Here is a 17,628-nt window from a genome sequence, read left to right on the forward strand (position 1 = left end):
ACAGTGGTTGAGAGTCCGCCTGCCGATTGCAGGGGACACGGGTTCGTGCCCCGGTCCGGGAAGATCCCCCATGCCGCGGAGCAGCTGGGCCCGTGAGCCATGGCCGCTGAGCCTGCGTGTCCGGAGCCTGTGCTCCACAACGGGAGAGGCCACAGCAGTGAGAGGCCCGTGTACCGCAAAAAAAAAAAAAAAAAAAAAAAAAAAGTTTAGATGATGATGTCATTAATCAGACAGTTAGTGTTAGAAATTCTGTTTGCTATAAACTTTACAGTGTAAAAAATTCTTCACAAGCACAATTCTGAACTCTTACCTTATTGCTCATCTTTCTAGTATGCTACACTTCCCACCAAAGATATTTTTCTACTATTCGCTGAATAACTTTGAACTCCAAGGCCACTGCCACTCTTTCTGGTTTGTTGATGAATATGGTGATTCTGGCTGTTCTGACTGAACACGCACGACATCACAACAATACTAAATATTCGGGTAGAATATTCTTGAAAAACTTTGTGAAAAGGTGCAAGAAATTTCTAATTTTATTTCCGACTAGTATGTAGGCTTGTTTGTTTCTCACTACTAGTAGGTAGAGATCATACTTTTTTTTTTTTTTTTTTTTTGTTTCTCACTACTAGTAGGTAGAGATCATACTTTTTGTCTCTCCTGTAGACTCAGGATGTAGAACTACTAGGTGCTTAAAAACATTCACTGTATATTGATACAGTGGTTCGGTGCCCGTGTTGCCAGCAAGACGTGGAACAAAGGAATGAGCATGTGAAACAAACCTAGTACAGTCAAGTCTTGACTTAATGGCGGCTACACTGTTTCCATGCACGGGACAGGTTTCCTTGTATAATAGGATAAGAGAAAGTGAGGTTGGCTTCATGCCACTAAGATTTCCACAGACACTTAAGGATCCTAAGGCCAAATGGCATTGTTACAAGTCTTCAGAAACAGTCCTCTGAAAAGCCATCTGCTTTCCCTTTAGTGGATAACTTCCCATTTCCCTCGTCTGACGATGGCTTTGTCTAAGACACTTGTTTCCATGACCCCACTTGCTGTAACGGGAAGAGCCACACATCCAGTCCCAGGCCTCTCTTCTTCTTGGTATCACGTGGCTGTAGGGGAAGCAGTGTGTGTGTGTGTGTGTGTGTGTGTGTGTGTGTGTGTGTGTGTGTGTGTAAGGACCAGGAAACCAGCCCATGAAGAAAAGTCCCGTCCATCTGGAGATGCACCATCTTCAGTTCTAGAGTTGATCTACTGTTTCATAGTATTTGATGATTGACTGGCTAGTCTTCATTTTTTCTGGTTTTCTTGATGGACCTCATTCTCTTTGAAGGGAAATTGGACTTCATCTGATCTTCTAAGTTGCTCATCGTTTCTGTCCAATTTCCATCTCCATCTTTTTGTTCTTTGACATAGATTTCCTTTTCTTTGTCTTTTAGCCCATCCATTAAATCTTAAACTTCTGCTATCATATTCTTACTTAATAAGAGCTTTTAATTTTTTTGCAGTTACCTATTTTCAGCATCCACTCTTATTACACAGAATACACTGTGTTTAATTATATCCTAGGGGAATATAGGAATATGTGTGTGTGTGTGCGTGTGTGTGTGCTTTGCCTCTCATTTCTCTGAGCTCCCTTTGTGTTTATTTATTTTTGTTTCCTTCTTTCAAGTTGGAGGTGTTCCTCAAATACCTAGTGATCTTTTGTTGTCCCTTTGTAATAAAGAGTGAACTCGCAGCAGTATGGTCGACTAAAAAACAGAAAACTTTGCTTTTGTAAAGCAATTTAAATTGTGGAATTAATATGTGTGTGTATTTAAAATATACATATTTAAAATGTAGATATAACTAAAATATATTTACTTATGTAAGTATACCTTGGTACACTTGCAAGAGAGTAAGCAGAGTCCTCAGAAGCCAAAAATAAAGTAAAAGAGGAGTTCAAAGGGATAAACAAGGTAGCTTTGAGCTAATGGCAGGCTCTGTGGTCACTTTGATGTTCTGGTCTTCTTGGATTTACATGTGATGTCCTGGAAGCAGGGATTAGGAAACAGCCAGAGTTCCTAGACAGGGAATCAACTTGAGATATATACAGTACAACATCCAGGTCTCTAAAAGTCTTTTGCAGGAGGCTAAACCATGAAAACAAAATGAGATGAAACAAAAAATGAACAGAATAGCAATGGTGACAAAATTTCTGTGTAGGACAGAAAAAAGTTACCTGTCCTTTACCTTGGGTGGGTTGAGGGGGGAAAATGTTGCCTCAGAATCTGAGACAGCTCACAGGCCAGGTTTCCTGTGAGTTTGTGACCTTAATATCTGCTACCTTTAGAGACTAAGAAACTCAAGTCTAAATTTTGACCTAAAGGAAATCATCATAAATTCCAAAAGACTGCAGCCCCGTAAGCCATTTTCTCTACATAACAACCGCGCAATTAAGATACAAACACAAAACACGCCAAAAAATAGAAAAAAAGCCTCATGTATTTGGAAACTAAAAAAAAAATCAAAACAAATATATAAATAAATTATGTTTCAGAAACAAATCACAACAGGCTTTAGAAAATTCTTATAACTGAACAACAATGAAAAGTTTACACATTAGAACTTGTGGAACTCACTCAAGCAAACTTAGAAGGGAACCTTATCTCTTTAAATGTTTGTATTAGAAAAGAAGAAAGACTAAAGATTAATAGCTCAGCATCCATCTCAAGACATGATGAAATGTACAGCAAAATACACCCATAGAAAATGAAAACAAAAGAGGTAATTTAAGAACAGAAATTAAAGGACTTCCTTGGTGGCGCAGTGGTTAAGAATCTGCCTGCCAATGCAGGGGACACGGGTTCGAGCCCTGGTCTGGGAAGATCCCACATGCCGTGGAGCAACTAGGCCGTGCGCCACAGCTTCTGAGCCTGCGCTCTAGAGCCCATGAGCCACAACTACTGAACCCACGTGCCACAACTTCTGAAGCCCACACGCCTAGACCCCATGCTCCGCAACAAGAAAAGCCACCACAATGAGAAGCCCGCGCAGCACAAGGAAGAGCAGCCCCCGTTCGCCACAACCAGAGAAAACCTGCGAGCACCAATGAAGACCCAACGCAGCCAATAAATAAGTAAAAGAGTAACTTAAAAAAAAAAAAGAACAGAAATTAAGGAAGCATAAAGTAATTATGCAAAATGAGTTATTTGAAAATAATAATATTGAAAACCCATTGGCATTACTTATTACAATAGCCATTAAGGCTATTGCCTAAGTATTTATGGACCCCTGTCCTGTGCAAACATGGTAGAATTGCACTTTTTGTTCTGTGTGATTGAGGGGAGGCATATGACTTTCTAGGCATTGGACTGCGAGTAGAAATAGCACTATCATTGCAGCCCTGGATATTTGTCAGAGTGAGACTTTCCTGATGTTTTTAATTCGGATGTGACGACTGGCAATGCTCAAAGTAACATCCCCTTCATCAGCCTGAGTTTCTGAATGGCCAGAGAACCCCACTTCTAACCTTGGATGGAAATATTATCATCTGATTGAAAAATAAAATGTGGCGTTTTAAGTCACTGATTTTTTTGGGTAGCAAACAGAGAACAAAACCCATGCTATTCTGACTGATGCACTTTAAGAATAGAGAAAGAAAAGAGAGAAAGAGGAGGAAAGAGAGGTGGGGTCAGAGAGGATGGAAGCAAGGAAAGATAGAAAGAAGAGAGGGAATTGAAATCATCAGGGAAAACAAAAGGAAATGTATGCAGGTGATGAATAAGTTAAAAATACTATAAAAGGGGCCTCCCTGGTGGCGCAAGTGGTTGAGAGTCCGCCTGCCGATGCAGGGGATACGGGTTCGTGCCCCGGTCTGGGAGGATCCCATATGCCGCGGAGCGGCTGGGCCCGTGAGCCATGGCCGCTGGGCCTGCGCGTCCGGAGCCTGCGCTCCGCAACGGGGGAGGCCACAACAGTGAGAGGCCCGCATACCACAAAAAAAAAAAAAAAAAAAAAAAAAAAAAAAAAAAAATACTATAAAAGTTACACAAAACTTCATAAGTTTTAAATCTTATAATAAGTTTACAAATGCCTGCAACACTGAACTTATTAGCAAACAGACTTAAGAAGAAATAGAAAATTTGGTTAGTTCTGTAACTAATTAGAAAAGTAAACTTCTTCCCGTAAAGTACACAAGTGGCCTGGATGGTTTTACCCGCTGGTTCTACCAAATATTTCTTATGCAGCTAAACCTGATGGGAACAACCCCAGGGTGTAGAAAAAGGAGCTCACCTTGCCAGGCTTAGTATAAACTTGATTCCAAAGCAAGAAAGCAAAAATTAGATGTCAGTCACATTCATTAACATCCCTGTCCTCACCCATTGCATTTTTCATCTCATCATCTCATCTCATGTTCTTTTGTTTCAGCTTCAATCTATTTTACCACCCCTGACTGCTTAGATTTTCCTCAAATAAGCTACACACACACCTGCCTCAGGACATTCACATGCACTTTTCCTCTGTTGGAAACCCTCTGCTCCCAGAGTCTCCTGCCTGGCACCTTTACCTCCTTCCCATCTTTTAAAAAATGTCATCTCAGGGGCTTCCCTTCTGGCGCAGTGGTTGAGAGTCCGCCTGCCGATGCAGGGGACACGGGTTCGTGCCCCGCTCCTGGAAGATCCCACATGCCGCGGAGCGGCTGGGCCCGTGAGCCATGGCCGCTGAGCCTGCGCGTCCGGAGCCTGAGCTCCGCAACGGGAGAGGCCACAACAGTGAGAGGCCCGTGTACCGCAAAAAAAAAAAAAAAAAGTCATCTCAGTTATTCCTTCCCTGAATTATTCCGATATTCCCTGCCCCTCTTTCATGTTTTGCTTTTCTTTGCACTTTTCACATTCTCACATGTATTACTTCTGCATCTTGTTTATTGTCTGTTTCCCACCTCTAGAACGAGAGCAGCCGTTTTTTTAATTTTACTTAATTCCACAGTTCCAGCAATTAGTGAAGTGCCTGGCACCTGGTGAGGCCCTGATAACTATTTGTGGAATGAATCGATACATACAAAAGCATTGAACAAAATGTTAGCATGACAAATTCAGCAATGTATTAAAAAATACAGTATGACTCAGTTGGAATTTTCTCAGGAATACATTTAGTTGAAAATTGAAAAAAACATTGAAGTGGCAGGTACAAAGAAAAAACATAAAATTATTTCAACAGATGGGGAAAAACCCGTTATGGAATTCAAAATTGAAGAGACCTTCTATAACCAAGAAACCAATAGCGAACATCACACATAGTGGTAAAGGAACAGAGTGAAGTGAAGAGAAAGATCAGTAAAAAGGTATAAATAATGAACAGAAAGAGACAAAGCTCAAAATATTCACAGATGGGATGATTATCAACACAAACTTAAACTAATTCCCAAAATCAAAATAATTCAGAGGATCAAAAAAAGAATTTTGCAAAATTTCTAGATGCAAAATCAGTATAAAAATACCAATCAGAACCCCAATAAAGTAAATTGTGGAATCAGACAAACTGTTTCTAAAATGTATATGTTAATGCAATAGAGCCATCCATAAAAAGCATGATACACATAAGAAGATGAGCAAGTTTGGGGAATTTTCTCCACCACAAACCAAGACAGATTCCAAGGCCTGGGGATAGACCAGTAGACAATAGACCAATGGAACAGAATAGAGAGCCCACAAACAGACTCAGACCTCTGTGCATACTTGATAATGACAAAGGCGATATGGTAGGTTGGAAGAGAAAGAACCAACTCATTGGTAAACGATGTTGGGAAAAATGTATCAGTGAATACCTTGTCAGTCTCTTGTCAATCTCTCTTCCAGGATCTGCCATTATGTTGGCCTCTCTTCTCAGTTCTCTGTCTCTCATGCTCTCTTTCTTGTTATTTAAGGTCTTTTTCCTTTATTTATTTTGGTGCACTTTGTGGAGTGAACAAAGCTTGTGTTTATTTCACAACGTTTAAATGAAAGCAAATTAAGCACACATCTCAATTTTTAAAAATGTAGACTATCTCAAGAGCTTTTATTTTCTTTGAAATTTTCAGACACGTTGCAGAGTGTGTTGAAAAGAAAGTCTCGTAATTTCTTTTTTTTATGTGAAAGTAAAAGCATAGTGTTAATTCACTATGAGAAAATACAAACAGGAACTGGATATGAGAAATGCTTCTTTGTGTATACAGGTATGTCTATAGCATGTAAATTCTGGGTTCAGTATTTCAACCACCAGCTCTATTTGAGAATCAGTCATCATATCTAATATTGAACATGTTGCCTGTGCAAAGTAATTATGTTGTTTTTAATAGAGAGTTTTCTCAAGAAAGGTATTTTCTCCAGTGCCAGCATTCCACTGACTGTGCTTTCACCGAGATTCATTGAATAGAGCGGTTTCTCATTCGAGGTGCAGTAAAAACATGGTGATGGGTGGCAGCGCAGTCCTCAGCCTTAGAAGACGATTGCTGGGAGCATATCCTGGACCCCGGAGCTCGGTTGCTATGGTAACTCTGCAGCTCTGCCAAGGCTGTTCCTCACTGTGGGAGGAAAGAAGCTCCCCTGCCAGCAGCTACGTGGGATCCTGGCAGCTGGAGGGAGTACTGTGAAATGGTGCGCTGCTTCCCCAGATGGGAGTTCTGAGAGCCTTCGTTAAAATCCAACGGCAACTCGGGGACCGCGGAAGAGTGAGGGCAGTGAGGATCCAGCCCATTGTGGTGCAAAATGTGCCTGATGAGATGCTTGAATTTTCTTACTTTGAGTAAAAGTTTTGCGGAGGATCAGGACTGAAATGGAAAGATTCTAGCCTGACCCGGCAGTAATGGAGCTTTAGAGGAATTTGTATTTATCCGTAGGGGTACTATAATCCTGAGGGGTTTAAGGGACAGCATTTAAATAGAAAGTAAAAGAAACGTTGCTATTTAATTTGGAGATCTTGAGGCTTCCCTGGTGGCGCAGTGGTTAAGAATCCATCTGCCAATGCAGGGGACACAGGTTCGAGCCCTGGTCTGGGAAGATTCCACATGCAGTGGAGCAACTAAGCCCGTGCACCACAACTACTGAGCCTGAGCTCTAGAGTCCACGAGCCACAACTACTGATCCCTCGAGCCACAACTACTGAAGCCCACACGCCTAGAGTCCATGCTCCGCAACAAGAGAAGCCACCGCAATGAGAGGCCCACGCACCGCAACAAAGAGCAGCCCCTGCTTGCCGCAACTAGAGAAAGCCCATGCGCAGCAACAAAGACCCAACGCAGCCAAAAATAAATAAAATAAATAAATTTATTTTTTAAAAAAGTTCATCATAATTTGGAGATCTTAAACTCATTTAGAAATGCCTATTAACTCAGGCTTGTCCATTTGGGTTTTCTCAGTATTGAAATTTATCTCGTGTTTTTCTAAATTTAAAAAGCGGTATTCGATTAAAGCTATACTTAATGCTATAGACTACAACACGAATATATAGTGTCCCCTCCCACCGCGCATATATAGTCTAAGTAACTAAGCTTGCTTGCATGGAGGCTAGTATTGGTCCAGCTAAACCACAGTAGAGAAAACGTGGAATAAGCAGAAAGTGACTCTGAATTAGTAACAAAATTAGAAGTCCTTGATGGCAGTTTGGTGACCATCAGTGGGCTTACCACTTCATTTGCTCCTGAGCCATTCTCATTCTGATTTTATCTTTAGTCTGTTAAAAGCTTTAAGTGTAGGATCAGCAAAGGTAATTCCTATCTATGAATTTGGTGTTTGGACTCTTCCCCTGTATGTTTGACTCCTACTCTTAAGGGTTTTGTTGGATACTTTCATCTGGTTTTGACACCTCAGTGTCTGCAGTAGAAAGTCCTCACTCTTCGATGCTTGACAAATAGAGAGGAAATCACAAAGGACTGGGATTTGAGATCATGGGGCTGTTTGGGGCACTTGCCAAAGTTAGGAGTAACTCTTCTTTGGGTTGCTACCAATTTTAGTTTTTCTCTTTATTTTTAAATGATCAGTAAGATGAAAATTTTACAACATGGAGAGACAGAGACTAGTCCAAAGATTTTTGTGCTACCCTGTTAATCTCCACTCGAAACTGTGTTCAGTGACATTCAGATACTACACACACTGGTCTCCCCCATCTGCCAGGGAGATTTCTTCCTATCACGTGAAGTGTCAAGCTGTTCTGACCTTTTCTACTTCCCCACATTGTGTGTGTGTTGAGTGTGTTATGTGTGTCGGGGGCAGAAAGTCCAGGAAATGATTCTTCCTATGCAAGCAAGAGCTATGGAAGTGGGGAGGTGTTCAGACTTCTTTTTAACCTCTCCTGGGACAGACGAGATGATCCATGATTGTCTTAAGAAAGTTAGTTCAATGATCAATATTAAAATGGCAGACTAGCCCACAATCTGAATGTAAAGTTACTTCACACAGGAACTTTGCAGTCACTGCGTGTTTCAGATATTGCTATAAACATATATGCATTATCGATAAAACACACTAGAGACTGTCATACAGAGTGAAGTAAGTCAGAAAGAGAAAAACAAATATCATATATTAACGCTTATATGTGGAATCTAGAAAAATGGTACAGACGAACTGGTTTGCAAGGCAGAAATGGAGACACAGATGTAGAGAACAAAAGTATGGACACCGAGGGGGGAAAGTGGTTGGGGGGGGGTTGGTGGTGGGATGAACTGGGAGATTTGGATTGACATGTAGACACTAATATGTATAAAATAGATAACTAATAAGAACCTGCAAAAAAAAAATAATAGCCATATTTTTTTCAGGGAAACACACACACACAGATCTTTCCATGACTTAATTAAGTACCATACCTAACAATCCATTTTCCAGTATCATTTGTTATTTGTTTCTGAAGAAAGAAAAAGTCAATTACATGGAGAGAGAGCTTGAGAAGTTTCAGCATTATAAAAGAAAATTTGGTCAAAAATTTGCAAAAGGAGAGAAGTAGGAGGAAATCTTTGGAATAGGATATGTGTGGGGAAGCAGTGAAGGACAGAGATGGACAGAGGTAAAACAGATCACACAGGCGTTCCTCTTAGTTGTCAGCCCTCTAATCTAAACTTTCCTTTCTCACCAGTGTCTGGCAAATAGTATCTCATCAGTATTTCTTTTTTTTTTTTTTTTTTGCGGTACGCGGGCCTCTCACGGTTGTGGCCTCTCCCGTTGCGGAGCACAGGCTCCGGACGTGCAGGCTCAGCGGCCATGGCTCACGGGCCCAGCCGCTCCACGGCATGTGGAATTTTCCTGGACCGGGGCACGAACCTGCATCCCCTGCATTGGCAGGTGGACTCTCAACCACTGCGCAACCAGGGAAGCCCTCATCAGTATTTCTTATTGCAAAACATACATACTCAAACATTTCTAGTTAATCCCTTAGAAGAAGATACCTAACAGCTGACTGACTAGAAAATTCTGATCCTTATTTTGAATATTAACAACCAAGGTTATCTGATGTTTCAGACTAGTTTAAAGCCATCTTTTGAAAATGAAGGACTAAAATGATGAAACTTCAAAAAGCAAAAGTAATTACTGTGGTCAATTTTTGGAAACCATATTACAACACAGTAATACTTAATAATAATGTTATTAATGTTATTAATAATATTATTAATAGTTAAAATTACATCCAATGATGGTAGATGTAACACTTACTGAGTAGTGACTCTGAGTCATGCACTATTTTATTTTTTATTAATTTTTATTGGAGTCGAGTTGATTTACAATGTTGTGTTAGTTTTGGGTGTACAACAAAGTGAGTCAGTTATACATATACATATATCCAGTCTTTTTTAGATTCTATTCCCATATAGGTCACTACAGAGTATTGAATAGAGTTCCCTGTGCTCTACAGCAGGTTCTTATTAGTTATCTATTTTATATATAATAATGTGTCTTTGTCAATCCCAGTCTCCCAGTTTATCCCTCCCACCACCCTTTCCCCCTTGGTAACCATAAGTTTGTTTTCCACATCTCTGACTCTATTTCTTTGTAAATAGGTTCATTTGTACCATTTTTTAAGATTCCACAAATAAGCAATATCATATGATATTTGTCTTTCTCTGTCTGACTTCCTTCGCTCAGTATGACGATGTCTAGGTCCATCCATGTCGCTGCAAATGACATTATTTTTTATGGCTGAGTAATATTCCATTGTATATATGTACCACATCTTCTTTATCCAGTCATGCACTGTTTTCTGTATTAACTCATTTAATGCTCACAAGAACATTTGAGGGAAAGCTTTACTGTCACCTTTTTACAAATGATGAATTCAAAAGAATAAACTTGCCCCAAAACACACAGTGGTGGAGTCAAGATTCTAACCCTTTCCGGGTCTCCCTTTTCTACTCTGACAGTATCTTACTGAGTTGGGAAGGAAGGACTTCTCTGGCTTGGGGGTAGAAGAGGAAGCCCTCAGCAGAAGTAATCATTCTCCTGTCTGTGGAGCATGGGGTTATCATTAAGAAACTTGATTTTTATACCTTCCAGGACACTCTAGGACTTGATTTACATGATTGACCTGATGTCATCTATAAATGCAAATATGTTTTCCATAATGCTTAAGTTTGGAAAAAAGTTCAATTAGATTAATAAAAATATGAATTTCTAACTTTTTTTCTGTTGGACTTTTGCAGGGTGTTTTGAGTGCTGTATTAAATGCCTGGGAGGCATTCCTTACGCCTCTCTGATTGCCACCATCCTGCTCTATGCTGGAGTTGCCCTATTCTGTGGCTGTGGTCATGAAGCTCTTTCTGGAACTGTTAACATCCTGCAAACCTACTTTGAGATGGCCAGAACTGCGGGAGATACGCTGGACGTCTTTACCATGTAGGTCATTCTGGTATCGCCTGTTATTTTGAGAATGTATGTGCACATTGCTGTGTGTTGAATAAATAGGGATCTAGAGTTAAGTGAGGCAGTGTTATATAGAAGAAAAAGTACTCTTAGGGTATATACGTGAGTCAAAAGGACACTGACCCTTACCATGAAAACAGGAACGTACACAGCAGAAGATCAGAGGCCAACTTAATCTGGACTTAATTTGTGTTTTAATTTGCCTGTAAAGTTTTATCCAACATTCACTTACCATTAAGTGGAATACTTGCATTTCTCTTGCTCTTCTAATTTGAGCAGAGGCTGTTCTAGCAGAATAGAACAGAATATAGAATCAGAGCCAGGTATAAGTGTATACTCTGCTGCTGATTCTAGGAAAATCACCCAAACTCTGTGGCTACTCCCAACTTTTAAAAAATTTTAACTCAACCATGGGTGTGATATCATCATTATTTCCTGCCTCCTAGAACTGATGTGACTACCTAAGTGAACATTTTGAAAGGGTCTTATTGACTTCTGTAAAATGATAAACATAAGAAATATTGAGCACCTTTTTACAAGCACCAATTATGCTTAAAATGTACATTTTACCCATAAATGTAAACTCCTGAGATCACTAAACTATGGTGATGTTAATATTTTTTTAAAAAAACATAACTCAAACATAGTCTGGAAGTAGAAGAGAGTTTAGTGTTCAAGTTTCAGTCCCATATTGCCTAAGTTTCCAGAGAGCAAAATTTTAAGGTTGAATTACAGAGGAATTTTTTTTCCAAATAAATTCCCAATTCGGGTCATTTGTTCAGTGATTTCTTGCCCACAAAAAGAAAATAAATTATTTACTCACTTTATTTTATAATCTCAGCTGATAGTAAACTTTCTATTGTATTGTGTATTGCCCGTACAACTTCTTAAATCTATTCATGCTTCTGGATACTATGTGATTATAATGTTTTTCACGTTGCTTTATTTTGTTATTCTCAATAAATTCAATACTTCTTAATTTATACATACTTCTTTCTGGCATAAGATGCTTCTAGAGTTACAAACCGGAGTGGTTGTATGGCTGGTTAGGATGACGGTGCTTTTTGCTCTTACCACTTCCATGAAAAGGGTTAATCACACTTCTTATTCACCCGGGGCAATTCCTTCTGACAGAGTAAACTATAAGCTAAGACCCTAATCTAAGACAACCCTTGGTCACCCTGGACACCATTCTAGATGGAGGATAGCTTTTCTCCAACTCCAGTATCAGAAGATACATCATATTTCTAAATTTTTAAATAATCCATCAGCTGCAGTCAGATTGTCTTGAACACAGTATTGCTCATAAACTGTATTTGTTATTTTATTCATTAATGTTGCTGAGTTCCATGAAAAATGAAAATGAGAAGTGAAAAGAGATGCACGTTTCTATCAAGTAATAGAGCAAGAATTCCCTCCTTGGGGGCTGGAGGGCACGTCCCCATGGACATAGAGATAGCAAAATTTTTAGGGGAAAGAAAGTTGAAAAATTTATGTTTATCTAAAGTATGTTGGCACTTAAAATTTGAGCGATATTGATTGTAAAATAAGAAATGTAACAAACCAAGTGTATCACACACACACACACAGTAATTAAGAGGAGGTGGGCGTTGATTAGCCACTCAGATAAGAAGTTAAATTATTTAAACATAGTCCCTAACTTGGAAGCATCAGTTTATTTCATCAATGTCACTGATAAATGGAAATGAAGAATTAATAGCAAATTTGAAAAATCATGAAAAAAAAAGAGATGAAGGAATTATATCACTTATATTTCCCAATGTAACTTTATTTTACAAATCAGTTCCAAAAATTTAGCGTTATTCATTAAATGAAAGTTTTTTAAACCCATAGTAGCCAGTTTACCAATTTGCATTGAATCAGGTAGGTAACATGAATTGATCCTTGAAGGTTTATGAATGATAGTCATCATTTGGAATATAATTAAACTGTCTGAAAATGCTTTGGATTATTGCAAGTTAGTTTGCAAAGAGCCTGAAGACAATGATTGCATGGATATATTTTAATGTGATAATACTGGCATTTTCTTTTCAGTTTTATCTCAGCCTACACTGGACAAAATATGTTTTCACTGTGCATTATTTTAAGCTACCACAGATGTCCTTAAAATCTACAGATTCTCTATATTTAGGCTACATCCAAATTGCTACCTTTAGTTATAGAAGTTTATAAGAAATCATATGCCTAATAACTGGCCTGGGATGATTGTATAAATCGATCAGAAACCAATTGTCAGGATGTTTATTTAACATTAAGACAACCAGCCTTAATAGATCACAGACCTCGACTACAGCTCTGAAGGGTAGTACATGTGGGAGTTCAACAGAGAAATCAGAGATCATATACTTAATTTGGAACTTTTACCTCTGGTCTCTTATATTGGGAGTTAAATGTGAAATCAGTAATGCATCTTTGACATGGGAAGCATACCATTTTCACTGGAATGAAAGCAAGTGCTCAAATTATCTCTCTTTTCATATTTCAAATAACTAAAATTCCTTATCCTAGACCCCGTGGAGCTACCAAATGAATTAAGACTCCCTGTCGGCAAACGGTTCGTGAAAACACAGAGGGAAGGTGTGTACAGATAACTACCGGGTCTGATGAGTACCAAGCGGTACCTTCCAGTCACGTAGCAGTTGAGAGGAACGTAGCGTTTGCTCTATGGGGGCTGCCTTACAGGGCTGTTAGCGGACTCCATACGGTGAGGGGCAAAGGGGAAGTAAAATCAGGACTTGGGACGCAGAAGTGAGTGAGAGACGCGATTGCAGGCAATACAGCTTCCTTGAAAATAAGCTAAGTTTGGAGAAGAATGTGTAAGAGAATGATTCTGAAGAAAAGACTTGTTGGCCAACTTTAGTAATTTACAGGGTCTGTGTCTTGCCTCCATAGTTCTCAGGCTTGATTCAGCCAAATTAAGCACTCCTACCTCATATACTTATAAAGGAAAAGAAACCTGTTCTCTGGGTTTGTGAACGAAGAGATAAAACGAATTGCCTAAGCCCCCATCTTCCACCCAAGGTCCTCAGGACTCCCTTCTTTGTCTTAGCTTCTCTCTCTGTCTCTCCACTGCATCTCTCCTCATAAATATATACACACACCTGTCTCCACGTGGTCAATGTCCACATCTACAGGAGGACATAGGAAGGGCAAACACACTGGAATATGCCTGCTCCATTTCATTCATCATCTTTCCAGCATGTAAAACTTACTTCTCATAAATACGTTTGCAAATAATCTCTGTTCTCCTGTGATCTATATTTTAGACATAGAATTCTAACACCAAGAGCCCTGCCCCAGAGCAGGTGAACTGAAGTGTAGCATCTTCAGCTGATGTCACCCACTAAAGCATTTTGTCGTATTCCATTTGAGATATAGGGATCTCCAAAGAGAGAGAAAAGAGTGAATTTCGCAAATATTTTGTGACCTGCTGGTGTGTTTTTAAGTATCACCCTGTCCCTCTTCATCTCCTTGGTTTCCCAGCGCTTTTTATCCCCTAATCTGTTAGTGTAGTCCCTCAAGTCCGTGGTCATTATTGGCTCCAAATTGTGGTGACAGTGAGTGTGTAACTTAACCTGCTGCCCCCATCAAGGGATATTCTGACACTCAACTACACCTCTGTTAGCTTGATATAGCCATGGGCCCCCTAACTCTGCACATGGCTCAATGCTCCGCTGCTTCGTGCAATGTGATGAGGAGATCTGCTTTCTGATTTGTGGTTCACTTTCTCCTCTGAGACCCCCTTGCCAGGGTGACGTTATTGTGTCCCTAGATTTCGTGTGATGAGTGACCAAGATGTAGGATAGGTATTTTACTTCCACAAAGGAGATTCATATGGAACAATGAAATAATGGAAACTGTTCAGAAAATTAGATATCGAACAATCCAAACCATGAATTTTTCTAAGTGACTTGGCTTCTTGAATAACTCTCCTGAGGACAGAGCAAGGGACAGCCTTATTCACACACCAAAAAACCCTATAATTTATGAGACAGGGATTGGATTTTGGTTTCGACAAAATATAGTGAGAATCCAGGATCTGGGGAGGCTTGATTTTCAGCGTAAATTTATTTTATTTTCAAAGTTTTATGACTGTGATCCGAGGTCAGTGCATCAAAAACTGAGTTTAGGGCTTCCCTGGTGGCGCAGTGGTTGAGAGTCCGCCTGCCAATGCAGGGGATACGGGTTCGTGCCCCAGTCTGGGAAGATCCCACGTGCCGCGGAGCGGCTGGGCCCGTGAGCCATGGCCGCTGAGCCTGTGCGTCCGGAGCCTGTGCTCCGCAACGGGAGAGGCCACAACGGTGAGAGGCCCGCATACCGCAAAAAAAAACAAAAACAAAAACTGAGTTTACTAGATAGTGAATTCTTTGATAGTTAATGCACACATAAAAACTCTTCCCTGTTTGCCTGAAACAAAAGCAGGCAGTAAGCTCAGTTAAAATATCATTGACACACTGGTTTTGCTCTCAGCTATCTTCATGTACGTGTAAATCTCTAAGGCTACTTGTAGTTCATGTTTACACCCTGGAAGTGAATGAAATGGAAAACCGTTATCAAAATCGGAGTGGATGGGAATGAGAAGGGAAAAGAAAGCAGGAGTTCATGGCAAGGCAATACCAGCTCCACAGGTTGAAAGAGATCACAGCAGTGTGCAGACTATCTGTTCTGACCTGGGTGTTGACAATCACACCAGATTGCTGAAGTCTTCTTACTCATAAAACATTTGAAGATGAGACAAATTGACATGAGATTATGGATTAGTCTTGGAGAGTCAAAAGTAATCTCAGTTCTAGCTAGAACGTAGGTTAAAAAAACATTCTGAATTTCTAACTACTGACACAGTAAACAGTAAGCATCTCCTTAGGCAATATTTCAGCCAGGCTAGTAGTCCTCAAATGAATGTTTTTTTAAAGCCCACTGATATGAAACAACAGCAACAAACCCAAATACACAACCATGAAGGATTTAGATAGACAACGTAGTGTGGTGCGTAAGAGCACTGGTTCTGAGGCCACACGCCCTGGTTTGTTTCCTGTGGTCTCTGGCCCTTTCTACCCATCTTACCGTGGGCAAGTTAAGGAACCTGTCTGCCTTAGTCCCTCATCAGTAAAAGGGACTTACTAACGCTGCCTACTTCTTAAAATTGTTATAAGATAAAATGAGTTGCCATTTTAAAACAATGATAGCAGGGCTGGCACATCATAAGCACTGTAGGACTGTTGATGAATGTGATGGGATGATAATGGTGATGATCTTGATGATGGAGTCTTCCCTGAAGCTGTATCACAATTTTAATGCCCAGTGTCCTGCTTTCTAAAGTCTGTTTGTCCCTGGACACACCCTACTTACGATAACACTCTTACTGACTTACTCTTTGACTAAAGTAGGTGAGCACCTGTAGTGTCCGACTGGATTAGAATTCAGAGATCTAATTTCTGTTCTCTTTTCTAAAACCTAGGAATACGGCAACTCTAGAAAAAATATTTACAAATAAGAACATGATGATTTCATTCTATGAATATGTGAAGGGCTATCAAGGAAAAGGAAATTTACTTTGTTCTTTGTGGTTCAGAGAGAGAGATTTGGGTGAAGGGATTTCAATTTATAGAGAAAGAGTTTTTGTCTCAGAATACAGAACATTTCTACAATGTTCTTGTTTTCAAATACTCAGAATTTTTTCAGGTCAATCTTTTGTCTGGTTTGTTTTTTAATGAATTCATTTACTCAGCAAAAAATACAGGGTTATACTATGTGCCAATCACTGTGCTAATCTTTAGGGATACAAAGTAAAACAAGACAAATCATTTTTCCTCTCACACTGACATAGGAAAGATATGTCAGCAAAGTGCCATCCACATTAGACTCAGCAGATATGAATCAGGTAGTGGTAGTTAGTACTTGAGCTGATTTCTAGGATGCATCAGGTTAATGAATTAGAGGCAGTTGAGGAGCTACAGTAATTAATACTACATGGCATTGGCACAGACATACATATAAGTACTTGTGAAGTACTTATATGTACTTATAAGTACATATAAAAGTATGTTCCTACTCTAGTTTTTACCAAAATTTTCTCAGGTGGATTTAAAGTTAAAATTTAAGAGTAAGCTAATTTGTGAAAGCTAGAAGAAAATACAGATTTAAGATTTTACTTATTATGGGGCAAGAAGTATATAAGCAATATAAGAAATCACAAGGGAAAAAATATATAGATTTGACATAATATAAATTAAATTTTTTTACTCATTAAAGTATTATAAAAAATTAAAAGGTGTGCAAAAACTGAGCAATATTTACCACTTATATAACAAGATTTCCTAATTTTAATAAACAGAATAAATTCAACAAAAGATACATATTCTAGTAAAAAAATTGGCAAAATATAAAAACATATTTCTTAAAGAATACAGATGATTAATAGCTTGTAAACATATGTTCATCCACACTACTAAACCAAGAAAATTAATTAAAATGATAATATCATTGCTTTTTAACTATTAATTTATTAGAAAAATTGAATGGTAACACTCAGTATTGGGAAACAGAGAATAAGCCCTCTTAGTGATTATCAGTGCATCTTTATTTTAGCACAAACTTTCTGGACACCATTTTCACAATACATGCCTTAAAAATTTCTAGGAATTTATGCCAGGGAAACAACCTACACCGCCCAAAGATTTATCTTAGATGATGTTTGTAATAGTGATGCGTAGCTTCCTATTACTGCTGTAACAAATTA

The 17,628-nt window shown here is 39.2% G+C and overlaps 1 protein-coding gene across 1 annotated transcript in view; it reads left to right on the plus strand.

Moving 5' to 3' along the window:
- Positions 1-17,628, plus strand: part of GPM6A (glycoprotein M6A) — a 259,426-nt gene that overhangs the window by 214,243 nt on the left and 27,555 nt on the right. The window contains exon 2 of the mRNA XM_060085914.1: positions 10,649-10,841. Coding sequence (XP_059941897.1) covers positions 10,649-10,841 — 193 coding nt within the window. The remainder of the gene's footprint in view (positions 1-10,648; positions 10,842-17,628) is intronic.

The sequence above is a fragment of the Mesoplodon densirostris genome, chromosome 20 (assembly GCF_025265405.1).
Source record: "Mesoplodon densirostris isolate mMesDen1 chromosome 20, mMesDen1 primary haplotype, whole genome shotgun sequence".
Lineage (NCBI taxonomy): Eukaryota > Metazoa > Chordata > Mammalia > Artiodactyla > Ziphiidae > Mesoplodon > Mesoplodon densirostris.